The sequence below is a fragment of the Mus musculus genome, chromosome 1 (assembly GCF_000001635.26).
Source record: "Mus musculus strain C57BL/6J chromosome 1, GRCm38.p6 C57BL/6J".
Lineage (NCBI taxonomy): Eukaryota > Metazoa > Chordata > Mammalia > Rodentia > Muridae > Mus > Mus musculus.
Window position 1 is genome coordinate 65,158,616 of NC_000067.6, and position 27,892 is coordinate 65,186,507.

The 27,892-nt window shown below is 42.5% G+C and overlaps 1 protein-coding gene across 2 annotated transcripts; it reads right to left on the reverse strand.

Annotated features, from left to right (window-relative positions):
• On the reverse strand, positions 1 to 27,864 carry Idh1 (isocitrate dehydrogenase 1 (NADP+), soluble). 2 transcript variants are annotated; one of them, NM_001111320.1, is made up of 9 exons: positions 27,690 to 27,864; positions 16,616 to 16,753; positions 12,344 to 12,635; positions 9,884 to 9,989; positions 7,492 to 7,669; positions 6,485 to 6,636; positions 3,185 to 3,325; positions 2,435 to 2,597; positions 1 to 940 (listed from the first exon to the last, which is right to left on the reverse strand). In NM_001111320.1, exons 2-9 carry the CDS (start codon positions 16,735 to 16,737, stop codon positions 850 to 852), a joined length of 1,245 nt encoding a protein of 414 aa, NP_001104790.1. In that variant the 5' UTR covers positions 16,738 to 16,753; positions 27,690 to 27,864; the 3' UTR covers positions 1 to 849. The 2 variants fall into 2 exon arrangements, with proteins under 2 accessions (NP_001104790.1, NP_034627.3); NM_010497.3 differs by lacking the exon at positions 27,690 to 27,864 and adding an exon at positions 20,375 to 20,527.
• Positions 27,865 to 27,892: the final 28 nt, after the last annotated feature.

Below are 27,892 nucleotides of genomic sequence, written 5' to 3' on the forward strand. Positions count from 1 at the left end.
TTCAAAGAAGAGTCATTAGTACTTCATTTTAATTAAAATTAACAGTTTAGAAGGACTAGACTGGAATAGTGTTTAATATCAACTTCTGGGAAAAAAAAGTCACATTTATATAAAAGAAATGCAGCAGGTCAGCAGAAATCCAAACGGTACAGCTCCCATTATTGCCCATGGGTGAAATGTACTGCTTGGGGTAGGATAATACTTAGGCTGGGTCACAGGAGAAGAGAAATCAAAGAGCAGAATCCTCCAGTCTGCATTTATTCTAGACTTGGAATTCTCCAGTGGTCTTAAAATATAACTAGTATATTGGACACATACATGCTCTTTATAAACACGTCTGCCATGCATTTTAGCTACACACATCCTATCTGTTCCAGTCTTATGTGAGCTTACTGTATAGCTCTCCCACACACAGTACAACATTTGCGTACAAAGGCCCCAGTGTTCACACTCATGGACAACAGGGGAAGTGAGTTTCTCTTTTCCCCTTATGGGGAACCATACTGTAGCTATTGTTCACCCTTGGAGCACTTCTGATTTTGGTCATTTACATTAGAGCATGAGAAAACATGACAGTTAATTGTGAACAGGTACTAACATAATTCCTACACTGCTACTACACAATAAAATACAATTAAAAAAATTTCCCCACCACATTCATTAAGGTGGCAATAACTGTATGAAAAAGAAAAAAGACTGTAAACATATATAAAAGTTCAACTTTGTCTTCTAAACAAATTACAAAATGATTTTTGTTTTTAATCTTGAGTGTTACTAAAAAAAAAAAAAAAATACGTAAACCTGTGGACCTAGTTACCGCAAAGACTCATTCTAAGCCCAGGTTTGACCTTAAAGTTTGGCCTGAGCTAATTTGGCCTTCAAGTTTTCTCCAAGTTTGTCCATAAACTCAAATGTATTCAAGTAGTCAGAACGTTGTACACTGGTGGGAGAAAAAAGAAAGAAATTTAGTTTTTTCTCTGACAAGGCAGGAGGTAATTAAAAACAAATCACAGTAATGCTACTCACACTTCTAGAAGAGAACTCATTAATGTTAAAAAGCTACAAATCTGTGGGCCATGACTGAGGTTCCTGGTGCTGCCTGTGCTCAGGGTAGCCTGCAGTGGGGTCTCATGTGCACACATTCACAGGAGACCCTGCTGTACGGCTCTGAACTACCAGGAGCTTTAGGTCAGGCTAATGCCAATGTTACTGAAACCATTCCACTTAAAGTTTGTTAATAAATGCCCGAAGAGTAGGTTTCAAAACCACTGTGCTGATGTTGCAAATGTATCTTTGCTGGAAATCTAAGAAACGTGTAGTAAACCGACTGTAACAGATCTCTGAGGTGTACTGGTGGGGAAATGGTATTAATTTACATTTAAGTAAGAGTTCATTTTTTGTTTGTTTTGTTTAAAATTTTAAACTTTTGTACATTTTAATTGAAATATAATTACATTACTTTCCTCTGGTCCTTCCCTCTCTTCATTCTCAAGTCCCAGCTCTTTCCATGCCCCTCCACTCTCTAATCCATAGTCTTCTTCCCCATTTATTATTGTTACATACGTATGTATATGTAGGCACAAACATGCAAGCATAACCTGATGAGTCCATTTTTGTTGTCATGTGTTTATGGTTTTGGGGCTGACTTTATAATTTCTCCTTGAGAGTGGATTCTGAGTAACAGTTGATCTAGCTAGGACACTGGCTCCCAGGTCCTCAAACAAGTCCTGGCACCACAGGGACACTGGTAGGTACTTTAGGGAGGGGCTACCCCATCTGGATTGCTTCTACTCATACTTAGGCTGTTTACTCAATGGGAAGTTAAAGAAAACAAGTGTCCTTCAGTGTCAATTTTCTCTAAAGATTTATTTTAACTAAGTTACATGCGTGTCTGTGTCTCTCTGTGTGTGTCTGTTTGCACATCAGTGTAGCTACCTATGTCAGAAGCCCTGCAGTTACACTTATAGGTGGTTGTGAGCCATTCAACCTGGGTGCTGGGAACCCAACTCATGTCCTCTGCAAGAGCAGTAAGTGTTCTCAAACATAAGTCATCACTCCTGCCCTCTCATTTAAAAAAAAAAAATTAAATAGGACTCTTTCATTTTAACAACTGCACACTAGGTCAGAAACCAGCAAATTTAGAGCCCAGCTCATAATCCAAATCTAGCTATAGCCCAGTTCTCTACACAGGAGTTTGATTGGCACGCCACTGTACCTATGCATTTCTTTATGATCTATGGCTACTTTCCTGCTACAGTGACAAATGTGGAAGTGTGTGGTTGTACAAAGATGATTTTCACAGAGCTGAATAGGTGGTCTACCTGATACCACACACTACACACATAGTGTGTGCTGACCCCAGAAAAGACAAACAGCTCACATAATGTCAATGAGGAGTGATTTGACCACAGAGTGCAGGGCATCTTACACTTACTTGGGTAAGCCTTTAATGCAAGCAGCCAAGTCCTTAGTCATAAAGCCAGCCTCAATGGTCTCAATGCAGACGTCTTCCAAAGCCTTTGCGAAGAAGCTGAGCTCAGTATTGTTATCAAGCTTTGCTCTGTGGGCTAACCCTCGGGACCAGGCAAAAATGGAAGCTAAGGAAAGAAAACAAACAAAGAAATCACTATTTCAAATCACTCCAGGTATGGGGATTCCTAGTGTTTCACTCTTTCTAGAGATGGGGCAGGTTTTGTTTAGATGATGGGCATCATTAGGGGTTATGAATTATGGATGAGTTTTAGGATGGTTGGAAATATTTCATCTGAAGCTCTGTTAAGAGAGATTTAACTATTTGACCTTAAGTGACACCTCATTGCTCCTGGGGTAAAGGAAAATGCTTTTGAAAATGCTCCTCTCTGTTTTTCAACAAAATACAATATTGATCTTCTGCATTTTAAAGGACATTAAAATCGCTCCTAATTATAGCATACACCCATTAACCCAGCACATGGGAAGCAGAAACAGGAAGATTACTACACTGTTAAGGCTAGCCTATGCTACATATAAAAGGTTTAGGCTAGCCTAGGGTACATAGACGTTGTCTCATCACCCACCCTCCAAATAAAACAAAGTAATGATTTTGTAGGAGTCTATGAGGAGCAAAGGTACGCGTCTCAGTTCCTTTGAGATTGGCTTTGAAGAGTTCTCTGGCTGGAAATCAGTAAAGTAGATACTATCTTACCAATGGGGTTGGTGGACGTCTCTTGCCCTTTCTGGTACATGCGGTAGTGACGTGTGACAGTGCCATGGGCAGCCTCTGCTTCTACCGTCTTACCATCTGGACAAATCAGCACACTGGTCATCATGCCAAGGGAGCCATAACCTATAAGTGCAGAGCATGAAGTGTTGGGTCCAACTGCATGAACAGCCCTGCTCTAGAGATGAGAGTAAGCGACTTGATGTTGACAGGTTACGATAAATAAAATGAACACAAGTGCATACAAGCATCCACAATGCTCTTCAGAATGCAGGGCCCCAGCTTCGAGTTTGAATCAAACTGCCTGGAAAGGCTATTATTCTCTCCCGAGCATCTACTTTGTGTTAGGGGGTGACCTATCCTCCATTCTACTTCTGAGGCTTCATTGCTCCCATGACTCAGTTTCCCTGCCTGTAAAGTTAGGTAATCAAAGCACTTGCCTGGCTGAGTTGCTGCGGGATTAGAGGAATACACACATAATCATGACTATGTGCTTGCATACTTATATCCCTTAGAACAGAACTTCCTATCAAGTAAGAACCCACTCTAGCTCTGTGCAGAATGCCCCTTGGCTCTGGAGAATGAAGTGAGTTATCTGCTGCCCTCCTGTGGCTCACTCACCCTTGCTGAGATGGAGATGAAAAGGCAGCTTTAAAGCAGGATGGGGTGGGTGGGTGGATGTAGGAACAGCCTACTTGCTTTCCCTTGCTCTTTTCTGCAGTCCCTATCCAGCAAACCCTACTGTCACTTTTAAGTCCATGCAACTGTTTTTCCTTTTCATGCATTCTTTACTCAACTGCAAAGCACTTCCATTTTCTTTACTCTCCCATGACCCCCTAATGAAGCTGATGATAAATTATAATAAAGAGGTTATAAGCAGGCTACTTTTTTTTTTTGGTCTGACACCAAGAAGATTGTTTTATTTTATTTTATTTTTGGCCACATTAGGTTTATTATTATTATTATTATTATTATTATTATTATGTATTTGGTATGTGTGTATGTGTCACATCTGAGCCCATGTATGTGTGGAGATCAGAGGACAACTTTTGAGAGTCACTTTTATCCTTCCACTGTGTGGATCTTGGAACCTGAACTCCATTCACCATGCTTGGTGGTAGATGCCTTTGCGTGCTGAGCCATTTTACCAGCCCATATTGTTTCTGTCATCTTTGACTTTAGTGAAATCAATCTTTCCCTCCTTATTTTATGCATTTGTAAGTGATTAAAACAAAACAAAACTTCACACAAAGGTAGAAAGTCACTTAATTTTCCTATCGTCATATCTCTGTAAAAAGAGAACCAAGGTATTCTGGCAAGGAGTAAAAGGGGTAACTCCTAACCACCAAGGATGCGCTCCCCAAAGAGCTCATTATTTGGCAACAGGTCCGCAGTGTGCTCCTGAGGAATTGAGATTCCTCTTCCCGCCGCCTAACTGTACCAGTCTAAATCTATTCAGTTGATTTAACAGCAGCTCCTTATGTTGAAACTGGTAAACAGAGAGAATGCATTTAAAAAGCAAAGATGCCTCTGTGTGGGAGCAGTGGCTCTCTCCAGTACCTGTGCAGCCCCCAAGGCTTCAGATGCAGTGACTGGTGAGGGACGACGTCCCTCACTGTGGGTCTGATCTATGCTCCACTCCACTCCACTCTGTAGCTTCATGGCTCCTACCCAATGTATCTACCACGACACTAGCTGGTGCCACTGTCAAACTGAGAACATAATTGAGTACACAACAGTTGTGCCTCTCCAGGAGAGGGAAGCTGCCTTGCAATCTGATTGGCTCTCTGAGGTCTCGTAATGTATGGGCTTTTGGCCTGCGCAGGACCTAGGCTGACAGTGTTTATTGCACTTCGACAGGACAGTTAACAACAATGGGTGTGGGGATTTAGTTCACGATACAGCACATGCCTAGCTACACAAGGCTTTAGAATGGCTTTGTGTATCTTCCCCAGAACTCTGATGACGTCCGCCGTTTTTTTTTTGTTTGTTTGTTTGTTTGTTTGTTATTGTTGTTGTTTTATCTACCAGGGTGTCACTACAAAGGACTGTTTCACTCAGCATAAATGCATGAGATTTTAGAGAGACAGAAAGTTGTGTAACCACTGTATATGATACTAATGTTATCTTCTGTTGGTCTGGTCTACTGATTTTCAAACTGATTAGAGATTCTCAACTTTCAAAGAGCAAAAGCAGTACCTCCTGTGGGAAAGTAAACATAATTGAAACTAACACAAACACTCATCTGGGGAGATTCCGGTTCTCGGACTTCCCTTGTGCAAACCTGAAACCAAAGGGCAATCTGGTGTGGAAGTCAGGGAGTTTTACATGGCAAAACCACCCGTTTCTTGAAATTTCTGTAAACAGCATTGGGCTTTGCACACTTCCTTTGTGCTGGAAGCTAAGTGCAAAGCATATGTTTTATAGAGCATCAGAACAGCCTTCAAGGTTGGCAGGAGGAGCACACTTAGGACTCGTTGCCTGATGAATGACCTCTTGGAGAACCCCGTCCTTGGTGCTGGGGTCCTTCACTTTATAACTTCTTTTTGGTTTTTCTCTACATTCTTTTGTTTGTTTCAGACAGAACTTTCCTACATGTCCCTGGCTGTCCTCGAACTCATTATGTAGACCATGCTGGCCTTGGAAATCAAAGAAAGCCATTTGCTTCTGTCTCCTGGTTAAGGTGTGCACCCCCACACCTGGCCTCATGAGCTATGAGGATAGGGGAATTGAGTGTTCGGATATGGCTTTAGCTACCCACTGGGAGCTCTGAAACTTCATCTGGGGTAAAGGGCTGAGTTGTGTTACCATTGATAAGGCTGGAGCCAAGAAGGGCAAATCACTGAAGAACTTTCTGTGTGACTGAGTAAAGCTACTTTCCTAGGAGGAGTGTGATTCACTTGTCTAGGCACCTAAGAGTGCCACCAGGCCTCTTGTGCTGTTAACGGTTCATTAAGAGACAAGGATTAAGACATTCCCTTGTATGGCTGGGCTGGAGAGATGACTAACAGCTAAGAGCGCTGCTCTTCCCAAGGACTCCGGTTCAATTCCCAGCACCCAGATGGCAGCTCACAACTGTTTATAGCTCCAACTTTCGGGGACCTGGCACTTCCACAGACATACATGCAGTCAAAGCACTAATGTACACAATGAAGTCTTAAAAACAACAACAACAAAAAAGAAACAAAAGTCCCTTCTCACACCAGAGCCCTTTGTGGAATATCCTCGCTGCCAGCCGGCATGTGCTTCCTCTAAGTAGTCCTCTGGCCATTTGTTTATATTTACCTTGGGCGACTGAGTCTGACTGCACATCCCCATCGTAATTCTTACAGGCCCAGATGAAGCCTCCCTCGGACTTCATAGCTTGGGCCACCATGTCATCTATGAGCCTGTGTTCATAGCAGATCTTCTGAGCTTCAAACTGGGACTTGTATTTCCTAAAACAAGCAAACGAACAAGAGAAAACAAGAATAAAATAGAATTAGTTTTATCAGAGATACCATTTGCAACTCTCCAAAAGGACAGGAAACATTATTGTTAGTAGATACAGCACAAATTTGGGACAGACAAATGCTTAGATTCCTATCCTAGACCCTCAAAGTGGCCATCTCTCATAAGACTATTCTCTCTTACGAATGAAGGTCTAAGAATTATGCGAGAAAAAACAGATTCCCCCACATATTTCTTTGCTTCCTACATTTTTAATAATGATCAGATTTTGTGATTCAATTTATTTTAAAAATGTCACAGTGCCCAAGCTTGGAACAGATGGGCCATAGGAAGAGGACTCTCCAAACTTCAGCAAAGGTCTCCTTTCATTTCTCAGCTCCCATCTGAACACTTGCCCTAACTGGGAGTTATGCCATGTTAGGAGCGGACCCAAGCATGCCTCCTGTGTGGCCGAAATGAGAACTGTTACATACAAATAACAGAACCTCTTAAAGCAGACCTTTCAATTCAAGCAAAGGTCTTAAGAAAAATAAACTGGGCGGGCTTCAGAAACACACACTTTCAAAACATTGGCACTTTTCAACATAAATGGGCTACTTTATTCAAACACTGAATAGCCCTGTCCCTACCAAGAAAAGAAAACACATGGCCCTTATTTAGGAACACATTTACCTTCTAAGAGCACCTCAGAGTAGTTTCCTTTCAGCCCTGCTAAATCTCAGATTTGCCATTACCCAATTTCAGGGCAGTGCTGTGGCTCATTCAGTCTGCCCCAGGGGCTACATCCTAAATGCCTGCAATTCTTACTTGAAAACAGAAAAGGGAGTAAGGGCCATAGTTACTTGTCATAGATCTCCTGGAAGATGTCTTTGAAACGCCCATCATACTTCTTCAGAATAGTGTTCTTGGTGCTGAGATACAAAGGCCAGCCCTTGGACAGAGCCATTTGGAAGGAACTGTGTGCAAAGTCTTCAATTGACTTATCCTGGTTGTACATGCCCATGGCAACACCACCACCTTCTGTGGAGAGGAGGTCACCAAGGACAAAGAGGAGAAAGGTAAGGAGGATGGTATTTATAGCAAGACTAAAACCATGTATAATAAAGACCCAAGGACCAATTTCTCAGCTGCCACCACGGGCTCAGGACTGTGAAATTCCAGAACTACCAACTTGAACAGGCTATGGCACAGGCACAGAGGGGAAGCATTTGTTTTAGATAAGGATGTTTTAATGTATTTTTAGAAGGGCTACAGCAATAAGAAAATCATATGGTCTTTAAGATTCCAAAAATTGCAGGCACAGAGGTGCACATCTTTAATCCCAGCACATGGGAAGCAGAGGTAGGTAGATCTCTGTAAGTTTGAGGCAAGCCTGATCTACAGAATGAATTTTATGATAGCCAGGGCTACACAGTGATTGCCTATCTCAAAAACAAAAACAACAAAAGATCCTGAAGATATCAAAACATGGAAAACTACCCCTGGGAACTAGAAGTACAATCAAGAATGGGAAAGAAGGGGCTGGAGTTAAGAGCACTGATTGCCTTTCCAGAGGTCCCGAGTTCAATTCCCAGCAACCACATGGTGGCTCATAACCATCTATAATGGAATCTGATGCCCTCTTCTGGTGTGTCTGAAGACAGCTACAGTGTACTCATATATATAAAATAAATCTTTAAAAAAAAGAAAAGAATGTGAAAGGAAGTTGGAACTCTTCTTAACACACTTTAACATGTTCCAACATGGAATTTGTTTGTTTATTTTTGTTTATTATTATTATTTTTTGAGACAGAGTCTCTCTGTAGTGTTGGCTGTCCTGGAACTTGCTCTCTAGACCAGGCTGGCCTCAAAGTCACAGAGATCCCCCTGTCTCTGCCTCCAGAGTGCTGGGATTAAAGGCGTGTGCCACTACTGCTTGACTGTACTTTATTTTTTAACTGTGCATATATACGGCGTGCGTTTGTGTGTGTGTGTGTTGGCTGTGTACCAGGGCACTCATGTGGGCTAGAAGACAATCTCAGCTTTCATCTTCTGTTGCTGTAGGCAGGATCTCCTGTGTTACTCATTACTGCATCCATCAGGTTAGCTAGTTTGTGAGCTTCCAAAGTCTCTTGTCTCTGCTTCCCATCTCCCTGTAGGGGCACTGGGATCACCAACATTTGCTTTTTGTGCTTGGCTTTGTGTGTGGGATCTGAGGATTTCAGCTCTTGCTTGCATGGCGAGTACCCTGCCCAGTGAGTGATCTCTTCAGTTCCCAGCATGCATTTTAAACTTAGGTATCCATAATGGACAAAGATTTGCATTTTAACCACTGGGGGTATACTGAGCACACCTGTGTTAATTGGGGTAAATAATTACACTACACGTAATCACTGGTGTTTCACAACTCTTTTATTAATTGACCTCTGTTATTACTGAAAGCAGAACCTGAATCCATGCCAAGGCCCCAAGCTAACTTGGCTGAGAATGTGAAAAACACTAAACAGGTAGAACTAGAATCTATGAATCTATGAAGACACAGAATCTATGAAAACAATATCACTTAGAGGAGGCAAAAAATGCAAAAGCTGGGGAGGCCCTGGGTTTCCTGTTTGTGTGAATGCTTAAAATTTTGGACACAGTTTAAGATAAATTGGTGTATGTGTGATGATATTCATGTGTTATGTATGAGTGATTACATGCACACATCTGTGCATAAACAATGTGTGGAGGTCAGGACAACCTCAGGAGTGGGTCTTCCATCTTGCTTAAGACAGGGTCTAATGTTGCTAACCACTGTGTGGGCCAGGGTAGCCAGCCTGATATTAGGCATACAGTTGTGCTTAGCCTATATGTGGGCTCTGGGGATTCAAACTCAGGTCCTAAACTTTGTGCGGCAAGTGCTCAAGTGCTTTATCCACAAAACCACCCTCCCAACCCTTTAGACTTGGATGTTCCTCAGAAACGTGAAGATTCAGGTTGGCTTTTTAGGCAATTGCATAACTACCCCCCCACCCCTTTTTCTTCTCACTTTTTGAGACAAGGTTTCTCTGTGTAGCTGTCCTGGATCTCAGTTTGTAGACCATGGAGGCCTCAAACTCACAGAGATCTGACTGCCTCTGCCTCACAGGCGCTAGGATTAAAGGCACACGCCACCCACCACCTCTTGGCCATAGCTAAGTTAAATAAATCTATTGTAACAAAGTAGCCCAAGGCATCTGTACAGTGACATGAAGCAGGGCAGACTGCACCTACCTTCAAAGTCATGTACCATGTATGTCACCTTCTGAGTTCCATCTTTTGGTGTGTAGGTTATCTCTACTTTTCCAGGCCCAGGAACAACAAAATCAGTTGCTCTGTACTGTAAAGAGGGGAACATACATTAGGAAAAGTACCCCACCAGAAACTGTAAGGGGTAAAAATAGATTTTGGAGCCAAACACCAGCAGTGTAACTTGAGGCTGTTTGGTTTTAAGAGCTAGGGTTGGGGTGGGTGGGGCCCACTATGAGGGAGGCCTACTAGTTGGTAACAGTGCATGTTGAAGATGGCACATCTTCTTCATCAGAAGCCTGTGGAATAGACAGCAGCGTTATGAGCACTAAGTCAGAGAGGATGGAGACTATCATAAACTTCTGTCTGTCTTAGCTTTGTTTCTGTTGCTGCGATACAACACTCCAACAGAAGCAATTTGGGAAAAAAAGGGTTTCTTTCAGCCAGGTCCAGGTGATGACAGTCCACCACAGTGGGGAAGTCACAGCCGCAGAAGCTGGCCATGTCACCACCACAGTCAGGAACGGAGAGCAACGCACACACACGCTAATGCTCAGCTTTCTTTCTTTCACCCAATCCAAGGCCCAGTTGGTGGGAAATGGTGCCACCCACATTCTGGGAGGACCTTCCCACTTAGATTAACTGGGTTCAAAAAATTCCCTCACAGACAAGCCAACAGGCCAACCTAAATCAAGACAATTCCTTCTTGAGACTCCATTCTCAGGTGATTCTAGACTATTAAAATGGCAGTCAAAACTATCCACCACAGACATTTCCCTTTAGGAAGCTTGTAGCTGCGTAAAGACAGACACAGGTGGAGAAGTTTTAAATGTCAACATGGGCGTGGGGGGTGCCGGGTAGAATGAGGCAACAGAGGGAAAGGTAGAGTGAGATAGATGCCAGCATCGCTCTCCCGCTGAAGATGACTGAAGAGCTTATGTCACGTCCTGACACTAATCTAGAAGCCGAATGCTGAACACATCTGATTTTGGCACCAGGTTTTCATGAAGGAACTAGGAAAGAATGCACCTGGCCAAGTGGCGTGGGATGTGACGTGCTGTTAAATTTTCAGGGTTCAGTCTCCCTCTGTGGTGATCACTGTTACTAACACCTCCAAGATGGGCCTGAGCCACTCTACAGTGGAGACATGTGCCCCCGACACACCAGGTGCTCACAGGTCACTGCTGCACGGGACCTTTTTCAGGACATGGGCAGTGCCAGCTGCACCTGCCACTTTACAGTAATCCTAACCACAGTGTGCAAAAGGTCAGATAACAGAAAAGACCAAACACTGCTGTCATCGAAAGTTCTCTACCAAGGCAGCTGAGGCACCGATGTTCCCTAAGACACTTTGTACAGATCTATGAACATTAAACCGTGAGTCAACACACTAGTTTAAAGAAAAAAAATAGATGAAAAGAAAATAGAATCCACTCCTCAAGGGACTGAAACAAGAATTGAGCAATAAAAAGGACAAACAAAAAAAATACTGAGTAGGCAGTATGCTCAGGATGAAGACTTATCAAAAGCTGCAGGGTGAAACAAAAGCCATGGGACACATCAAGGACCATGCCGGTAACCCTGTCACAGGAACAGAGACATCTGCTGTGGCCACGGTTTCCAGGGATGAGTCCATAGCAGCCTCTTGGTGTTAGCTGGCTTCCGTTTTGTTTAAGGCTCCTTTTGATAGATAAGCTACTATCTATTAAAACCTGAAACCTCAGTTTCTAAGGACTTTGTAATCTGTGTTGTCGGCAACTTTTCTGCCCAATTCACCAATGAGACTAACTGTACCAGTACAGAAATGAATGACATTTGTCTTCCAAGCCGTACAGAATGCTTTCACAAGCATTCTGATTGAAACTACTGGGTGACTTTCTCTTTATCCACGAAGTGATCAGCTTAATGTAATACCTGGCAGTTCTTCATGTGGCTGAACATTAGAATCAGGTGGGGTTTTTAAAAGAAACTGATCCTCACAGAATCCAAATTTCACTGGCTCTATGGTGGGACTCAAATACTAGAAGTGAAACTAAACAAAGACAAACAAACACAAAACCCAAAACAAACCAAAGCAGCAATGCAATAAAACCGTCACCATTACCACCAACAGCAACATCTCATGAAAGGATCCCAGCACGCAACCAGCACTGAAAACCACTGATCTGAGCGTATGGTCTTACTAATACAAAAATGGCAATATCATATGGAATAACTTAACAAAAGGATATTTGGGGAAAATGTGTTAAGATGAGTATTTATTTGAAAGTTTATCTGTATTTTTACACTTTCCTAAACATATGTAAATCTATAGTTTATTCATAATATATGTTGGACCTCTCTTAAGGGTGTAGATGCCCAAAGAACAAACATAGATATTGGAGCTAAAGGTCTGTGAAAAATAAATACGGAAAAAATCAAATTATGCTCACTCAAATGACTTACTTGGTCCCCATATGCATGTCGGCCAATGATGATGGGTTTTACCCAGCCTGTCACTAGCCGGGGGATATTTTTGCAGATAATAGCTTCCCTGAAGACAGTGCCACCCAGAATGTTTCGGATGGTGCCATTTGGGGATTTCCACATTTGTTTCAACTTGAATTCTTCAACCCTCTTCTCATCGGGGGTGATGGTAGCACACTTGACGCCCACGTTGTATTTCTTTATAGCCTCTGCAGCATCTTTGGTGACCTGGTCATTGGTGGCATCACGATTCTCTATGCCTAAATCATAGCTTGGAGAAGGAGAGATGTCAGGGCAACCGTGGAGACAAACTGACAGGCTGCAACCTGCACGCAGAGCTTGCTGGACCAAAGTGAAGATCACAAAACATCTACGTATGTCAAGTTCTAGCATCAAACAAAACATGGGTGCTTAGCCTGCAAAAACAAGGTGAAGCTACACTAGGAGGCTGCAGCCTGCCTCCCTCAGGTGGGAAGAGCTGCTTATCAGGAAACTAAGCAGAAGCCAATGCAGTCTGCTAAATGGCCTCCTGGTTTTCCCCATTTGAAGGCAGCAACAGATCAGAGCAACCCTTTGGCCTGGCTTCTGTCCACACAACTAGCAAACAAATTAAAGCCAAGTCCAACCTTATTGTCCCATCATAAGTTTTATACTCTGTAAGTAATGAGGCGGTAAGGTGAAAGGATTAAAGGGCTGGTTTGTATTTCTGGTACTCAAGTGGTGGGAAGGTTAGCTCTTGCCGATCCGTGCCAAAAGAGCTGAGAACTCTTTTGTTAGAGCCAGTTAGTCATAGGGTGAACCTTCCCCTACATCTTGGTAAGTCTCTTTGTTCTCGAACCAAGCCTGTAGTTTATTGGATAAGCAATGGAATCCACCAACCATCTTGTATACACAGTATTTAGCACAGCTCCCATGGTCCAGACTATTCACAGAGGAATGAATGGATGCTGGCTGTCCACAGAGCATAGAAAATCATGGGAAAGCTTAAGTACATAATGGTTTACTAAAAGTAATACAAGTTGGGAGGTGCTGGTGCACACCTTTTCTTTAATCTCAGCACTTGGAAGGCAGAGGCAGGGGGAAAATCTCTTGAGTGTGAGGCCAGCCTGAGTTACAGAGCAAGTTCCAGGGCAGCCAGGGCTACTCACACACAGACATACTCAGACACCCACAGCTGTTTTGAAAAAGCCAGAAAACAAACAAACAAACAAACAAACCAAAACACAAAACAAAAACCAAACCAGATACTCCCCAGCCAAAAAAAAAAAAAAAATACCTTAAACATACACAAAATCCTTAAACATCTTAAACATACACAAAATCACTAAGCGATTTACTTTGCTCTCCATGGCCTTACAGGAAAGCCTCAGCTCTCCACACTAGCTAATAACTAAGCTGCCTTTCTCTTCTCAGGGTTTGTCTTCCTGTCCTGACCTATCCCAACCGCTGGTGCAAACACAGGGAGAGGGGCTTTGTGTTTCCAAACAAAACTATTTTCTGCTTCAGCTTTAGAGAATTCATATGCACATAACAGAGCCACGCACTTTCTTGTCCTTTGTGCCTAGGGAATGCTGAATATCTATAGATATAACAATCTCAACTCCACAGGGAATGTGGACAACATTTTCCATGCTATAGGAGCCTTTTCTCAGGAGAATCCAACTGCAAATCTGTCTGAGCCTTTCAAAGCCTAGAGTCAGGTACTTATTTCTTCCTAGGCACAGGGTCTCACACTGCAGTCTAGGCTAGCTTGGAACTCACAGCAAGCCTTTGCCTTAGCTCTCTAAGAGCTGGGATTACTGGCATGAGCCACAAGGGCTCTCCTTTAACATGCCTAATGCAGGTCGGGGAGAGAGAGAGCAGTCACCGAAGTGCTTGTTGTGCAAGCATGAGGACCTGAGTTCAGTCCCATCTGAGTTCAGAATCCACCTTCAAAGACAGAAAAGGGCTGGTCATAAAAAACCCACCAGATACGTTTATGCATTTGCAATCTCAGAGTAAGGAGGATTCTGGATCCTAGGGCTTGCTGGCCGGTCAGCTGAGTTTACTTGGTGGATTCCAAGCCAGTGAAAGGGCTGACTCAAAAAAAGATACCCCAAGGAAAACAGATACCCCAAGGTTGTCCTATGACCTATATGTATAGCCATGTGCAACACACCAACACACACACATACACACACACACACACACACACACACACACACACACACACACACACACAGAGAGAGAGAGAGAGAGAGAGAGAGAGAGAGAGAGAAATAAAGAAATTTTGCTTCCAGATAAGTGTCTCTAAGCATTTAACTGGAGCATGGCCTCCAGGTCAGCTTGGTCCAAGCTAACCAGGGAGACATGGTGAGGTCCTGTCTCAAAACAACAAAACAAAACAATAACCAAACCAAGACCAAAAAGAAGGTCTGGGGAGATGGCTCAGTTGTTAAGAGCACTTGCTGCTCTTGCAGAGGACCTGAGTAACTCCCTTTTAGGAATTCTGATGCCTTTTGCCTGACTCTCCAGGTACCAGGTATTCACACTGCACAAATACACACATGTAGCCTAACTTAAAATTAAAAACTCTGAAAGCAATCCCTGTCTCCATGCTGTGTGTGTGTTGGGGGTGAGGTGGGGTGTAGGTTCACTTATTGCCATGCAAAGTTCTGAACGAAAAGTTACTAAAATGCCCCCCCCCCCCCCGTCATTCCTCTATGCTTAGGGGGTCTTAGGCAACTACAATATTGATCTTATTTTGACTATAATATAGACAGTAGCAGCAGCATAGATTTACACAATCAAAAGGTAGCTAATGACATAACGTGAACTAAATATCTGTACCCAACTTAGCAATAGGATGTGTACAGAGTGATTCTGGGCCAAGGCAAAGGCAGACATCAATAGTTTGCCTTAAATATATTGCTCAACATTATACCATGCCAGCCTTTGACCACTTCACCATTTAAAAAAAAGCATCTCTAATTAGTTCAAATGTGCAAAAGGGCAAGGAGCAAGCTTATGAAAACCACCAGGAGCAGACAGGTCAGTAGGTGGTGAAACACACCTTTAGTACCAGCACTTGGAGGCAGAGGCAGGTGGGTCTCTCAGTTCAAGACCAGCCTGGCCTACAGAGCGAGTTCCAGGACATGGTTACAAAAAAACAAGAAACAAAAACAAAAAGAAAAAAAAAGGGAAAAAGGAAAAACAAACACCAGGAAAAAGGGAGAGAATAAATAACCTACTTCCTAATCTGCCTCTTAACCCAGCAAACACAGGGTGAAGGCACACAGGACTCCTAGGGAGCTGCTGCTCGGGGAGTGTGTGTGTGTGTGTGTGTGTGTGTGTGTGTGTGTGTGTGTGTGTGTGCGTGTACTCTGGCAAGTAGCATGAAGAGAACAGAAGATGCAGGAGGAAAAGGAAAGCCCCGCCCACTGACTCAGTGGACACAGAAGAGCCAGCTGGGAAGGACAATCAGGAGTTCTCAGCATTTAGGTCACCTTTTGTCCCCTATTTTTTTCCTTCCACAAGTAATACACCGACTGCTCTAGACAGCTGATGTGCGAAGACATTCACAGGGCAAAGACATGCCTCAAAATTCACTACGTTTCTTTTATAGGGCTTAACTTTGAAATAATGGCAAGCCCACTTTTTCTAATAGTAGGCTAAAATAGAAGACTCCCTGAGGGCTGAGGGGCAATGGCTCAATGGAGGAGGATTCTTGCTCCTAAGCCTGATGATCTGAGGTTGATAGCTCGATCCATTGCGACCACGTGGTAGAAGGGGAGAATCCACTTCCATCAGCTGGTTGCCCTGATCACCACTGTGGGATGTGTGCTGCAGGATGTGTGCTGTGGAATGTCCCTGCGCGGGAGCACGCGCGCGCGCGCACACACACACACACACACACACACACACACACACACACACAAATTCAAAAAACAGATTCACCTGCATATATTTAAGATAAAAAATAAGCTTTGGCTAAGAATTGTGGTATATGACTGTTGTCCTAGCATTTGAGAAGCTGAGGCAGGAGGACTTTTGTGAGTTCAAGGTCAATCTTAGCTACAAGGCAAGTCTCTATGTCTCAAAGAAAATTCAAAAACCCAACCCAGATAACAACAAAAAATTTAAAACCTTTAATCACAAACACAGGTATTTTTATATGTAAAAAAAAAAAAAAAAAACAATGCCAGGTACAATTTGAGATAACAATTGTTTCTGAGTTTGCTAGCTACAGAGAAGAACAATTAATTTATTTACCTATGCAGATCCAGTTCCACATAGGGAAGAATAAGTTTTTCCTTAATCAATTCCCAAATGATTCGTGTCATTTCATCTCCTTGCATCTCCACCACAGAACCTCCTTGGATTTTTCTGGACATTTTTACTTCAATAACCCTAATTTAAAAAAAAAAAAAGAAAGAAAAGGTTTGTACCTTGTCACGTTATAAAGTAGAAACAATGTATCAATGAATTGGTGACTATTAAAAAAGAACAATTTATAATAGCACAGTTATTTAGATCATCACAATTACATTTACCAACACAACTGAGAACTTCTCTGTGCAAGACACAGCTACAATTCTTTTCCTGCTGCTTCTGAATCAGGACTATAAGATGACTCTGTAAGAAATTATTTTACCTCTTGAGAGCCTTACCAAGGCCATCTGGCTAAAGTGTAGGGGAACGTGACCCTGAAACACACCCTTAATAATGCAATCATTATCTCAACCATTACAAGAGCAGATCTGTTATCTTAGAGATGAATAAATATTACTAAAGTGATTTCTCAGATAGAGAAATCAGGAGACAGAAAGGCCCCTTCCTAGTACACAGGCTTATCCCTTGGCTTTTCAGGGGCAAGAGCTGCTGTTTGTATGATGGGACACTACATTGTTCTAGGAAGGCCATCACTTTAAAAAGTATTTGCCAGGCAGTGATGGTGCATGCCAGGCAAGTGGATCTGAGTTTGAGACCAACCTGGTCTACAGAGCAAGTTCCAGGACAGCCAGAGCTACACTAGAAACCCTGTCTCAAAACAAACCAAAAGTATTAATTTATCTGATTCCAATAAAGGTCAAAGATGACTGCTTGGAAAAAGAGAAACTTCAAGGCTTAAAGAATAACATGCTTGTATTCAGGAGGCAAAGGGTCCCTGAACCTCTGAGAGTGTCTATTCCTTATAGGAACGGTTGTGTAACCATTTCCTCTGTAATTGAAGCATTCTATCCTACACTAAGCTCTTTAAACAGGCAGGTAAAGAACTAAAAATATAGTTTCAGGATGTCTCTGAAACTGAACAGAGTTGATAGGCCCCACCCTGACAGAGTAAACAATAAAAGTTGAGACTCTTAGACTGGAGAAGACCCGACCCAGGCCGGCCACCTGGAAAGGACAGTCTCCAACCCTTGAGCTGCCAGCAGGCTGTGTAGTCTGCACCGGGTTCCCAGCTTTTGTGAGTTCTCACCCATGCTGGGGTGAGGTGATGCAGAGCCATTTTTGCTCCTTACCCATATTCGGGTAAAGTAATCCCAACAGTACTTATTGGTTCACCAAGTTGGATTTTGGTGGTGTCTCTACTTTGTCCTGTCATAGGATCCCTGTATGGGCTACGTGTGTTGCATTTCCCTAGGCAACAAGTGCCCTGTTCTGTCACACAAGTGACACTATATTGGGAACTTTCTTTCCAGAAATGCAGTGGCATATAGATCAATGTTATAGCTGAGGAACAGAAAGACTTTAAAGCAATTAGATAACAACCTAAAGCTGTCTTGAAACTAATTTGATCCTTAATTTTTTTTTAAAGGGAAATGATTATTAGACAGTAGGTCTCAGCACCTCACAAGAAGTCAGGAATATTTCCCAACTCTCAAATCCCATTTTTATGTCTGAGATTTGCATTTCTAGCATCCTATTTCTAGTATTGAATTTGTACCCTGAGTCCATCACCAGGGAAGTTTCTGGAAGCCAGTTAAAAGAAATCAACAAGCTGGTGTGGGTGAACCAATACCACCCATGAGATACAACTTAAAGATTAACTTGCAGTAGATCACAGAGTTCATAATTAATTCCATTTTCACCATGGCCATACTTTAGAGAGACAGCTAACTTATCTCAGTTTTGATACTGCACTCTCACGGTCATGTTCCTACACGGCATTACACAACAGTTATGACTAGGCTATTTTTCTGCGATGGCAAATACAGCTAATAAAATATCACAATGCCGGGAATGTCTGAACTTTTTTATTTGCTTTGTTATTTCCTTCTTGGTGTGTATATACTCTGATGTAATCTTTTTATATCTCAGAATTCACCAATGAATGATAAACGTCAGATTTCCTTCCCTTTATCTATTTAGTTTTTTTTTTTTTTTTTTAGCACTTGTTAATTAAAGAAGTGAAGCTGTATTGTAACTACTATCACACTTCTGGATTTGATTTCCATGGCATGTATGGGCTTTAGGTACCCCTAGATTCCCTGACTTCTTGGGTCTCACATTTTCTGATCCCACCCAACCCCAACTTTTAAAGGAAAGTTTGATCCAAGCCTAATAGCTACCAGCTTATTTACATAGTCTGAAGGCAGCCAGTTTCCAATCTGACAGCCTGTGCAATTCCAGAAAACAAACATAATAGACTAGTTAAGCAATAGGAACCCTTTGCCATACTTAATTTTACTTCCATAAATCTCAAGTTTCTATCTTGAGCCGATCTTTTTGTTTTCCAGCCAAGTTCAAGTTGCAAAACATGTGGGGACTCTAAGGAAGTAGTTGCAGTATATTGTCGAAAAATTCCTGCTTCTCTCTTTTCCCAGTGCCTACACTTGCACTAACGCCCAACTAACTATACAATGTGGTCACATTAAAGATATCAGATTAGAGGGCAAAATTGCTAATTCTTATCTTGATGGTGAACGGACTTGCAATTATAACAAGGCCTCTCAATTTTGATGACTTAAACAAGTGTCCTTTCAATTTATCTCCTAAAACAAAGCAAGATCCGGAACAGAAAGTCTTAACATACAAATACCCCTGCCAGGAGGATTTGTATTTAATATCAGCCTTACAGCCCAGTTTATCTGGTTTAAAGTACAGTGCTTGAGTGTATCCAGAGGGGCAAAGGGCAGGAGCCTTCCAAATAAAGGTCACAGGAGTACAAATATTGGTGCGCACACACGCTCACACCACAGGACGGTGAGTCCTAGAGTGAGCGCCCGGCTCTTTGGCTTTTTGCAGGTCTCGGGTTTGCTCGACCTCGGGTGACACTGAGACAGGAGATATCCATGTGGGCGTTGTGCAAGCTCTGCTAATGAAGCTGACTCGGTTCCTCCTTCCAGATCCCCACACCAGCCCCTCCTCTCAGCACTGCCAGGACCTTTTAAATACGAGGTCCACTGAGATGGCTGCATCTGGAATCGAGACCCCAGGGCGCCCCCAAGTGGCTAAGCAAACACTACAGACTGAAGCTGGAGGCTCCGCCTACCTTCATCCCCTCCCTCTCTTGCACTCTCATTAGCTCTTCTCCGACCACAAGGCAGGTCCCACCCCTGAACCTTGAAGGGAGTACACGCCTAAATTCCTGGCTTACACCCTTTCTGCAACCAGCTTTCCTGCCTAGTCCTTTTACACCCAACACTCAAGAGTTCTGTGCGTCCACCTCAAAGCTAAATTCTCCTCCGCGGGTGCCTTGCCACTTGTCACTGCTTGCAACGTCCTCGCCTCCCAAAGCGATCCCAACCTCGGAAGCGCCCTTCTATACAGATAGGCAAGCAGCACTCTGCTACTCCCATTTCCCTTCTCTACGCCCAAACTCTGGAAGCGTCCCTGAGTGCACCAGGGCCTTGCCACTGAGTTCATCTCTGCACAGCCAAGACCTGGGGTTTCTTCCTTTTTTCTCACTCCAGCTTTCAACGGAATAGTTTAATAGTAAGGGGCGGCGGCTGCCGCTCTAAGCCTTGGGGCACCTGTAGGGAGGGGAAGGAGCGCCCGCTTGCAGCCGGAGGCGCCCCAGCTACTCACCGGCTCACACCCGCGCGTACACACAAGCTGTAATAAGCCGGCCCCAGTTAGATCAGCATCTGCCACAACCTTCGCTCGGAAGCCCAGCGGCAGGGTCAAGGCTGTTTAACTCTTCCCGGCTTTGTCTCCTCCCAGGCCCCACCCCCTCAGCCCACCTCCCGAAGCCCCGCCCCCTCCACGACGCCATTCGCCGCCTCCGACTTTGTGGGGTGGGCCGAGGCATAGATTGAGATTAAGTCTGGGATGCAGCGGTCCGCTGTTCCCGGTGGGGGATGGGACTGCCACGCCGCGGAGATTCCTCGGGAACACCCTGCAGTTGAGGAGCGAGGACGCCACCTACTGACAGGCTATCGGAAGCGCCGAGACCGAGTGTTCTGGGCTCCGCAACAATCTAGGAATCCCAGCGTTGAGTATCCAGGTTCTCTGCAAAAGGTACAAAAGAGGGAGCCCTCCCTAGACTGGATCCCTTCCTGGAGTCTCCGGATGCCTCTTAGAGCTGGACTGTGCCCTTTGAAGAATGTGCATTTGAGGTTTCTTAAAGGCGTGTGAGGACTACAGATTCTACCTTAATGCAAAAGCTAAAACAGAGCGCATTTTCCATTTCAAAATCAAGAACAAACAATACCCTACACACAAATACATATATGAGTAAAACCATTCATATTCTCATGCTGAGGCTTTTACAGAGCTTCACCATTCCACCCCAATAATTCCCTCCACTACCAATGATCCGTATTCCCAACTGTTGCTGTTTATAAATAAGCTTCACTCACCATTTGTCATGGAAGACAGTGAGGTTTATTTTCTGGGTTGCGATGAAGCTGCACTAGAGATACACGATATAAATCTTAGAATTCTAAGAATGGGTTAAACGTATTCCAATCTTTCCAGAGATTTTTCTGTCTGTATTCCTTAGTCTTGAAAAGGAGAACATTATGACTTGTAGGACAATAGGTCATCCTTGATTGGTCAAGATTCAACGCTTCATGGACTTTTAAAACAACCAGCATTGTGTTGAAAAGTTATGAATTCACGGCAGTTAGTAAGATTCATTTTGGACGCTAGAGGGCGCTATGTGGAAAAGGACTCATACGTGGTGTCAGCTGTTAATGTTGATTAACTGGGTATTAGCTGTGACCTCCGTTTATTCCTATAAAATGATTAGAGAGTGTGTGAGTTTATACTTTCACCTCTAATCTCACTTTAAATCACTTTAAAAAACGTTACTTACTACCATCAGGCACATATTGTTTATATTACTAAAAGTAAGTATTCATAGCCATTCTTGTTCCAGAAAGCATTTTAGAATAAATTCAAGAAACGAAGAATAAAACACAATAAGAAGTATTGACTATAGGTGATGGCAAAAGTAAGAAGAATGCATAGGAATACAGAGCCATGGTGAATTTAAATATAAGCATCTTCAACCAAGTTCTAAATATGTGCTAAGCATGGATTGACTATCTGAGACACTGAGATAGGACATATGGCACTTATGTGCATGTCTCCATCTGGAATCCCGTTTTCAAGGGCTGATATGTCAAGTGCACGAGCTGATAGATCACTGAAAGAGAATATTTGTAGATGCTTGGTATTGAATTAAATTATTACAAAATAAGCCAGGTGTAGTGGTGCATGTTTGTATTCCCTACACTTGGGAGGCAGAAGCAGGAGGATTGCCACAAGATCCAGGCTAGCCTTGTCTACATAACGAGCTCCGGTCTGGTCAAACCCCATTTCAAAATCAAGAACAAACAATAGCCTATACTCAAATAAATATATAGGTAAAACCATTCATATTCTCACGCAGAAGGTCTCGTAGAATCGTAAAATAATAAACTTATAGACTAAATGACTGGAAAAATTACAAAACATTAAAAAAATCATTATTGATGTCTAATATGTGAGTGTGGAAATGTGCATGCCATGGCAAGGATGTGGAAGCCCAAGGACAGTCTTGAGATTTGTAGGCTTTGGAGACCAAACAGGTCAGAAGGTCACAAGGCAAGTGCTTTGATCCTCCTGAGCCACCTCTCTAGCCTCACAAAGCAGTACATCACCACTATTAGTAACAATGAGACTTAACAACTGGTGTTTGGTTGAAGATTACATTTCTCTTAAAAATGTGAATATGACATTCACTGCTCATATTCATGTCGCTCACTGCATTTGCATGCTTATGATTTGCTATCTTTTTTTTTCATTTACTCAATAAAAGTGTCTAAATATTTAAATAAGGTCTAGTAGGAACACTACTGTAAACATCAATGGGAGCCTGGGTCAGAAAATGTCTGTTAGCATCTGCTTGCCTATGAGACACTCAGCCAGATGATGGAATTCCCATGAGATTCCAATGCTACTTTATGTTCGTTTTGATGATCTGGAAAGGTAAAAACACACAAAAAAGAAAACGAGGGCAGAGGTTCAGTAGGTCAAGGTATTTTCCTCCAAAGCAGATATTCTAAATTCAATCCCCAGTACCCATAAGGTAAGAGAGAACTGACTCCTGCAAGTTGTCCTCTGCCCTCCACACATGTGGTGTGGATTGCATACGTATATAGGTGCATGCACAGACACACACAAAATAAGTGCAAATAAAGACAATGAAGGGAAGTGAAATGACGTCATCATTACTTACCAGTTACGATTACCAGCAGGAGAACAGCAAAGATAACGGTTGCACTTGGTTTTTGAGTGACAGACACTCTTCTACAGGAAGGGATAGGATCATGAGTTGGATGACCAAGATAATGAGTTTAGCTCTAGGACTGTTTAAGGTGAATGCTTGTGGGACAGGAAAATGGGGTTGTCCAGGAGGCGCTAGCCACATACATCTGAGCTCAGAAGAAATGATGGGGCTGGGGACCAAAACATGGGTTTCTTTAGTGTGTGTTTAGTGATAGCACTGAAGATGGTGATGAGATCGTCCAGAAGTACTGAAGAATAGCCTACTAGCAGAACCCTGGAGGCATGTTTGAATCTTTAAGGGTCAGGTGGAAGATTAGAGCCTCCTACCCCCAAAGAGAATGCAGAACTAGGGTAGGAGAATTACAGAGTCTGCTGTGATGGAAGCCCAGAAAGTTTTCAAGTACAGAAGAAGTACTGTAGAACGGTAAGAAAAAGACAGAGCCTGGAAAGAAGAGTGGGAAGAGCTCATGGATGCACTTTCAGTAGGATGAGCCTACGGTCACTCTGATCAGGAGCCCTGCTGAAGGGGACTGACATGGCTTTAGAAGGGGGACAACACTGTGAAGAAAGCACTTTTTAATAAAGATTGTCTCATGTGGTCCAGGTTAACCTTGAACTTGTTATGTAGCAGAGGCTGGCCTAGAACTTCTGGTGTTCTTGCCGCCACATGCCAAGTGTTGGGTACAGGCCTGGATTATACTTAGCTATAGAACAAATGCCGATGATTGCTAGTTTCTGTCATCTGGCATACTTGCAGGCCATTTAACTTGAGCAGAGTGGGTCAGATCCTGTTACTTTGGAATCATTTGCTTTGGTTGTTTCTTCTTTTATTTCCTCATCGCATCAATAATAATGAAAAATCCATCTTTATCTTGCTTGGTAAAAATGCTCTTTATCAATTCTGAATGCTAGATTAGTGGAACTAGTGGAACTGGAGTATAAACATTTTCAAAGTGCTTGTTAGAGCCACCAAATCATTTTGCTGAAACATATATCTACTTATACTTTCACATGCAGTGCGAAAGAGTGATAATTTCATTAGAGTCTAGCTAGAAATTAGTCTTACAGTAAACAAACAAACAAAAACAATCTACCACCACTACTACCATTGTCACCACCACCACCATCACCACACCAAAAAAACCAACCAAAAACAGCGTTTGCATTATATACCAAATGAAACCATAATTTCTTAGACAGTCAATTGATTAGCGGCACTGGACAGGAAATGTTGGAAGTTAGTCCACTAGGCCAGACAGTAAATATGTGCTTTCAATATGTCAGGATTGTACCCCACAGGTCTGCTGTAATGAGTTATTTGTGAAAACGGAAAGCCTCTGTGTCTCATCAGGCGAAGGTGCTCACTCTTGCCTTGTCTCAACACACTATAAGACAAAGAAAGGCATAGACACTATCCAGATGGGAGAGGAAGAAGTTAAGAGGCCCTGCCTGTAGGTGATATGATCTCAGATCAGAAAAATCCTAAATGTGTGACCTAAAACCTCTGGGAAGTACTGAAACTCAGTAGCATTGTGTGCCATGCAACCAACACAAACACACAAAAGGTCACAACAAAAACAAGGTCAAAACACAAACACGGTCAATAGTCCTTTTTTTCTCTAACAGCAACACAAAAACGGTAAATAGTCCTTTTTTTCTATAACAGAGAACTCCTCAGAAGAGATCAAGAAAACAATCTCACTTGTAATACTACAAAATGAAAATGCTTAGAATTAGGGGCTGGCCTGGTCTACAAAGCTAGTCCAAGACAGCAAAGACTGCACAAAGAAACCCTGTCTCAAGAAACCAAAAATGAATTGAGTGTAGTGTTTCAGTCCTGCAAACCCGGCACTCAGGAGGTGAGGCAGGAGACTCTCTGGTTTGAGGACAACTTTGGGTACATAGACATTGTCTCAAATCACCTGCTCCCCTAATAATGCTTCCCAGCTTTAAAAAGCAGAAATCTAGAAAAAGAGGCAATTCTATAATTTGTAGGACTACTAAAAGAGTAGTCCGAAAAACTAAAGATTCCAAATAGTACAAAGCTATGTTCATCAATACAGCATGGTCTCAGCACAAAAGTAGACATAGACCACAGAATAGAAAGAAAAGAGCAGGAATAAATCCACTTATGATAGACTTACTATTCAGAAAAACCCTGAGGGAAAGGATAGTCTGTTTAATGAATGTTATGGGAAAAACTGAATACCCACAGTGCACGAAGGAAATTAGATTGATATTTCACACTACATTTAAAATTAACTCAAATTGAATTAAATATCTAAATTTAACACCTAAAAAGTACAAATTAGTAGAAGAAAACACAAGCAAAAAAACCCATGACATTGCCCTGAGCAGTGACTTTTGTTTTTCTTATTTTATTTTTTTTTATTTATTTTTTGACTTTTATTTTTATTTTGTTTAACCCAAAAGCTTAGGCAAAAAAAAAAAAAAAAAAAAAAAAAAAAAAAAAAAAAGCAAAACAGACAAATAGGATGTTATCAAAATAAAGTGCTCTGGAAAGCGAGAAAAACAACTTTGAAGAGATGATCTATGGGATAGTAGAGAATATTTACTTGACTTTGAACATTAGAACAAATATAAATTTAAAAACAAGGAAATTTTATCCTTTGTGGCAACATACTGAACCTGGAGGAGCCTATAGGAAGTGAAATACGCCAGAAATAAAAGCCCTGTAAGGTCTCAAGTGTAGAGTTTTAAAAATGTTAAGTTAGAAAGAAAAAGAGCAGAGTGGTAGTTTTTAGGGGTTGGGGAGCAGAGGTAAGAGGGGAAAATAGGAAACAGAAAGCAAATGTTCAGAAAGTCATGGATCCTGGCAACAATACCCAGGGTTTTCATGAGATGCTTCCACTGGCCAAATCAGGGGCAACTTTTAGAGAATAGTGACAACTTTTAAAGAATAGTGACAACTTTTAGAGACTGAATAGTGACAGTGTTGAATTGGGGCATTACTGAGAAAAATTATATTGATACTAACCAATATAAAGAGAGGGAAAGGCTACGAATTCTCAGTAAAGTATTATAAGCACGTGAGCACAGTACCATAGTGCACCCAAGCCCAGCAAGTATCATAGAAGTGCTTGGATGGAAGTTCTGGGAAAGAATAGTTACAGGTACGCACAAAATGTCTCTACAGATAAAATACACCTGGGATTAATTTTTGATGTCTAGGATGAGGTAAGAACCCAAACTAATTTCTTTTCCTAAAAGAGAAGTCAATTTTCCCACAGAAATTAAACTTCATGCTAATGTAGGCACGGAAGTGCAAACTTCTGGGGAACATGGACTGTGTTATGGCCACAGCTTTACCTTTAGCACGGTACCTATGTGGCCAGTGACTGGCGCAGAGAACGAGGACTTGTCCAATTAATGACTCATAAAATGTTAGCTGAGGAGCTGGAGAGATGGCTCAATGTTAAGGGCATATACTGCTTTTGCAGAGGACCCAAGTTTGATTCCTAGCACCCACATTTGGGGGCTCACGACCTCCTATATCTCCAGTTTCAGAGGAATCTGACCCCCTGGCCGTCCCCCTATGCTCCTCTGGCACCCGCTCAGCCCACTATATCTTTTAAAAAGTGTTAGTTGATCGGGTGTTTCTGTACATAGAGTTTCTTCTGTATCTTGCTATCCTCTCTGCTGGATTATCTATTGTGTTCTCTTGGTCTATTTTATAATTTATTGTACGTTTATGGAATATTAGGGTCTGTTGGGCTAATTTAAGAAAAGATTTTTTTTTCTTCTTCTTAGGGAAGATGCTTGTGTATGTTTATGGGCCAAGGAAGGAGTTATTGGGAAAGGTTTGTTTGAAGAGACATTGCAAGCCCCCAGGGATATGTGTGAGGGACGTGGTTGGTGGTGGAGGTGGTTAGGTTAAGGATAGATAGTACCCAAGGTAGCCCGGTGTTTTGATTTGTATAGATGACAGTTAGAGTGGAGAGTGGAGAGAGGCACAGTAGTAATGAAGACCAATGCGGTCAGAGGACGCTGAGGACAAGATCCAAGAGCCAGTTAAGGATGGTGACCAGGAGTTGCAGCGTCCCCTAGCTTCAGGTTTTGATGGTAATTTCCAACGTTGAAACAAATCAAACAAACAAAAAACCAAAGCTGGGTGGGAAATGCCAAAGTTTTAGAAGAAAAGAATTCTCAGAATATCACCAACCTTCAGATTCCTTTCAATGCTCCCCTGCAAAGCCCTACGCTTTCAGTAAGCGGGTTTTAGCTTGTTTTCTACTTTTAACGGCACAGCCCTGTTAGCAGGACAAAAATAACGGGTCATGTTAATACTAAGCTGAGCAAGTCAGGGCTTGATAACTCTTATCTGCAACACAAAACCCGAATTAAAAAAAGCTATATTCAACCTCACTTGAGTCAGATTCTGTGCCAACTGCCTTTCATGCACAGTTCTACCTAATCCTCAAACAAGACCACCAAAAACATTAACAACAAAAACAACAACAGTAAAACAACAGGGAGTAAACGCAGCTATAATTAACCCTCCTTTACCCACCAGAGGTGTGAGGCCTAGAGAAACAAGCGATTTGTTCAAAGACACATAGTTGGTGTTAGCGGAGTCCTGAAAGGATCCTGAAAGCTAATTAACTACCTCTTCACTCTGGACTACACAGGTAGAAGTCGGTCCAAGAGAGCTCTGAGAGCGGTCCTAAATTATATGTGCTCACGTTGTTGAACACATACGGTAACAGCGACTGGCTGGCGTCTAATGCCTGGCGCGCGTGATGCTCACATGCACCGTCCTCCCCGCTTCCTTCAGGATGGCTGAGGCAGCGTTAAGTCCTCTGGGGGGAG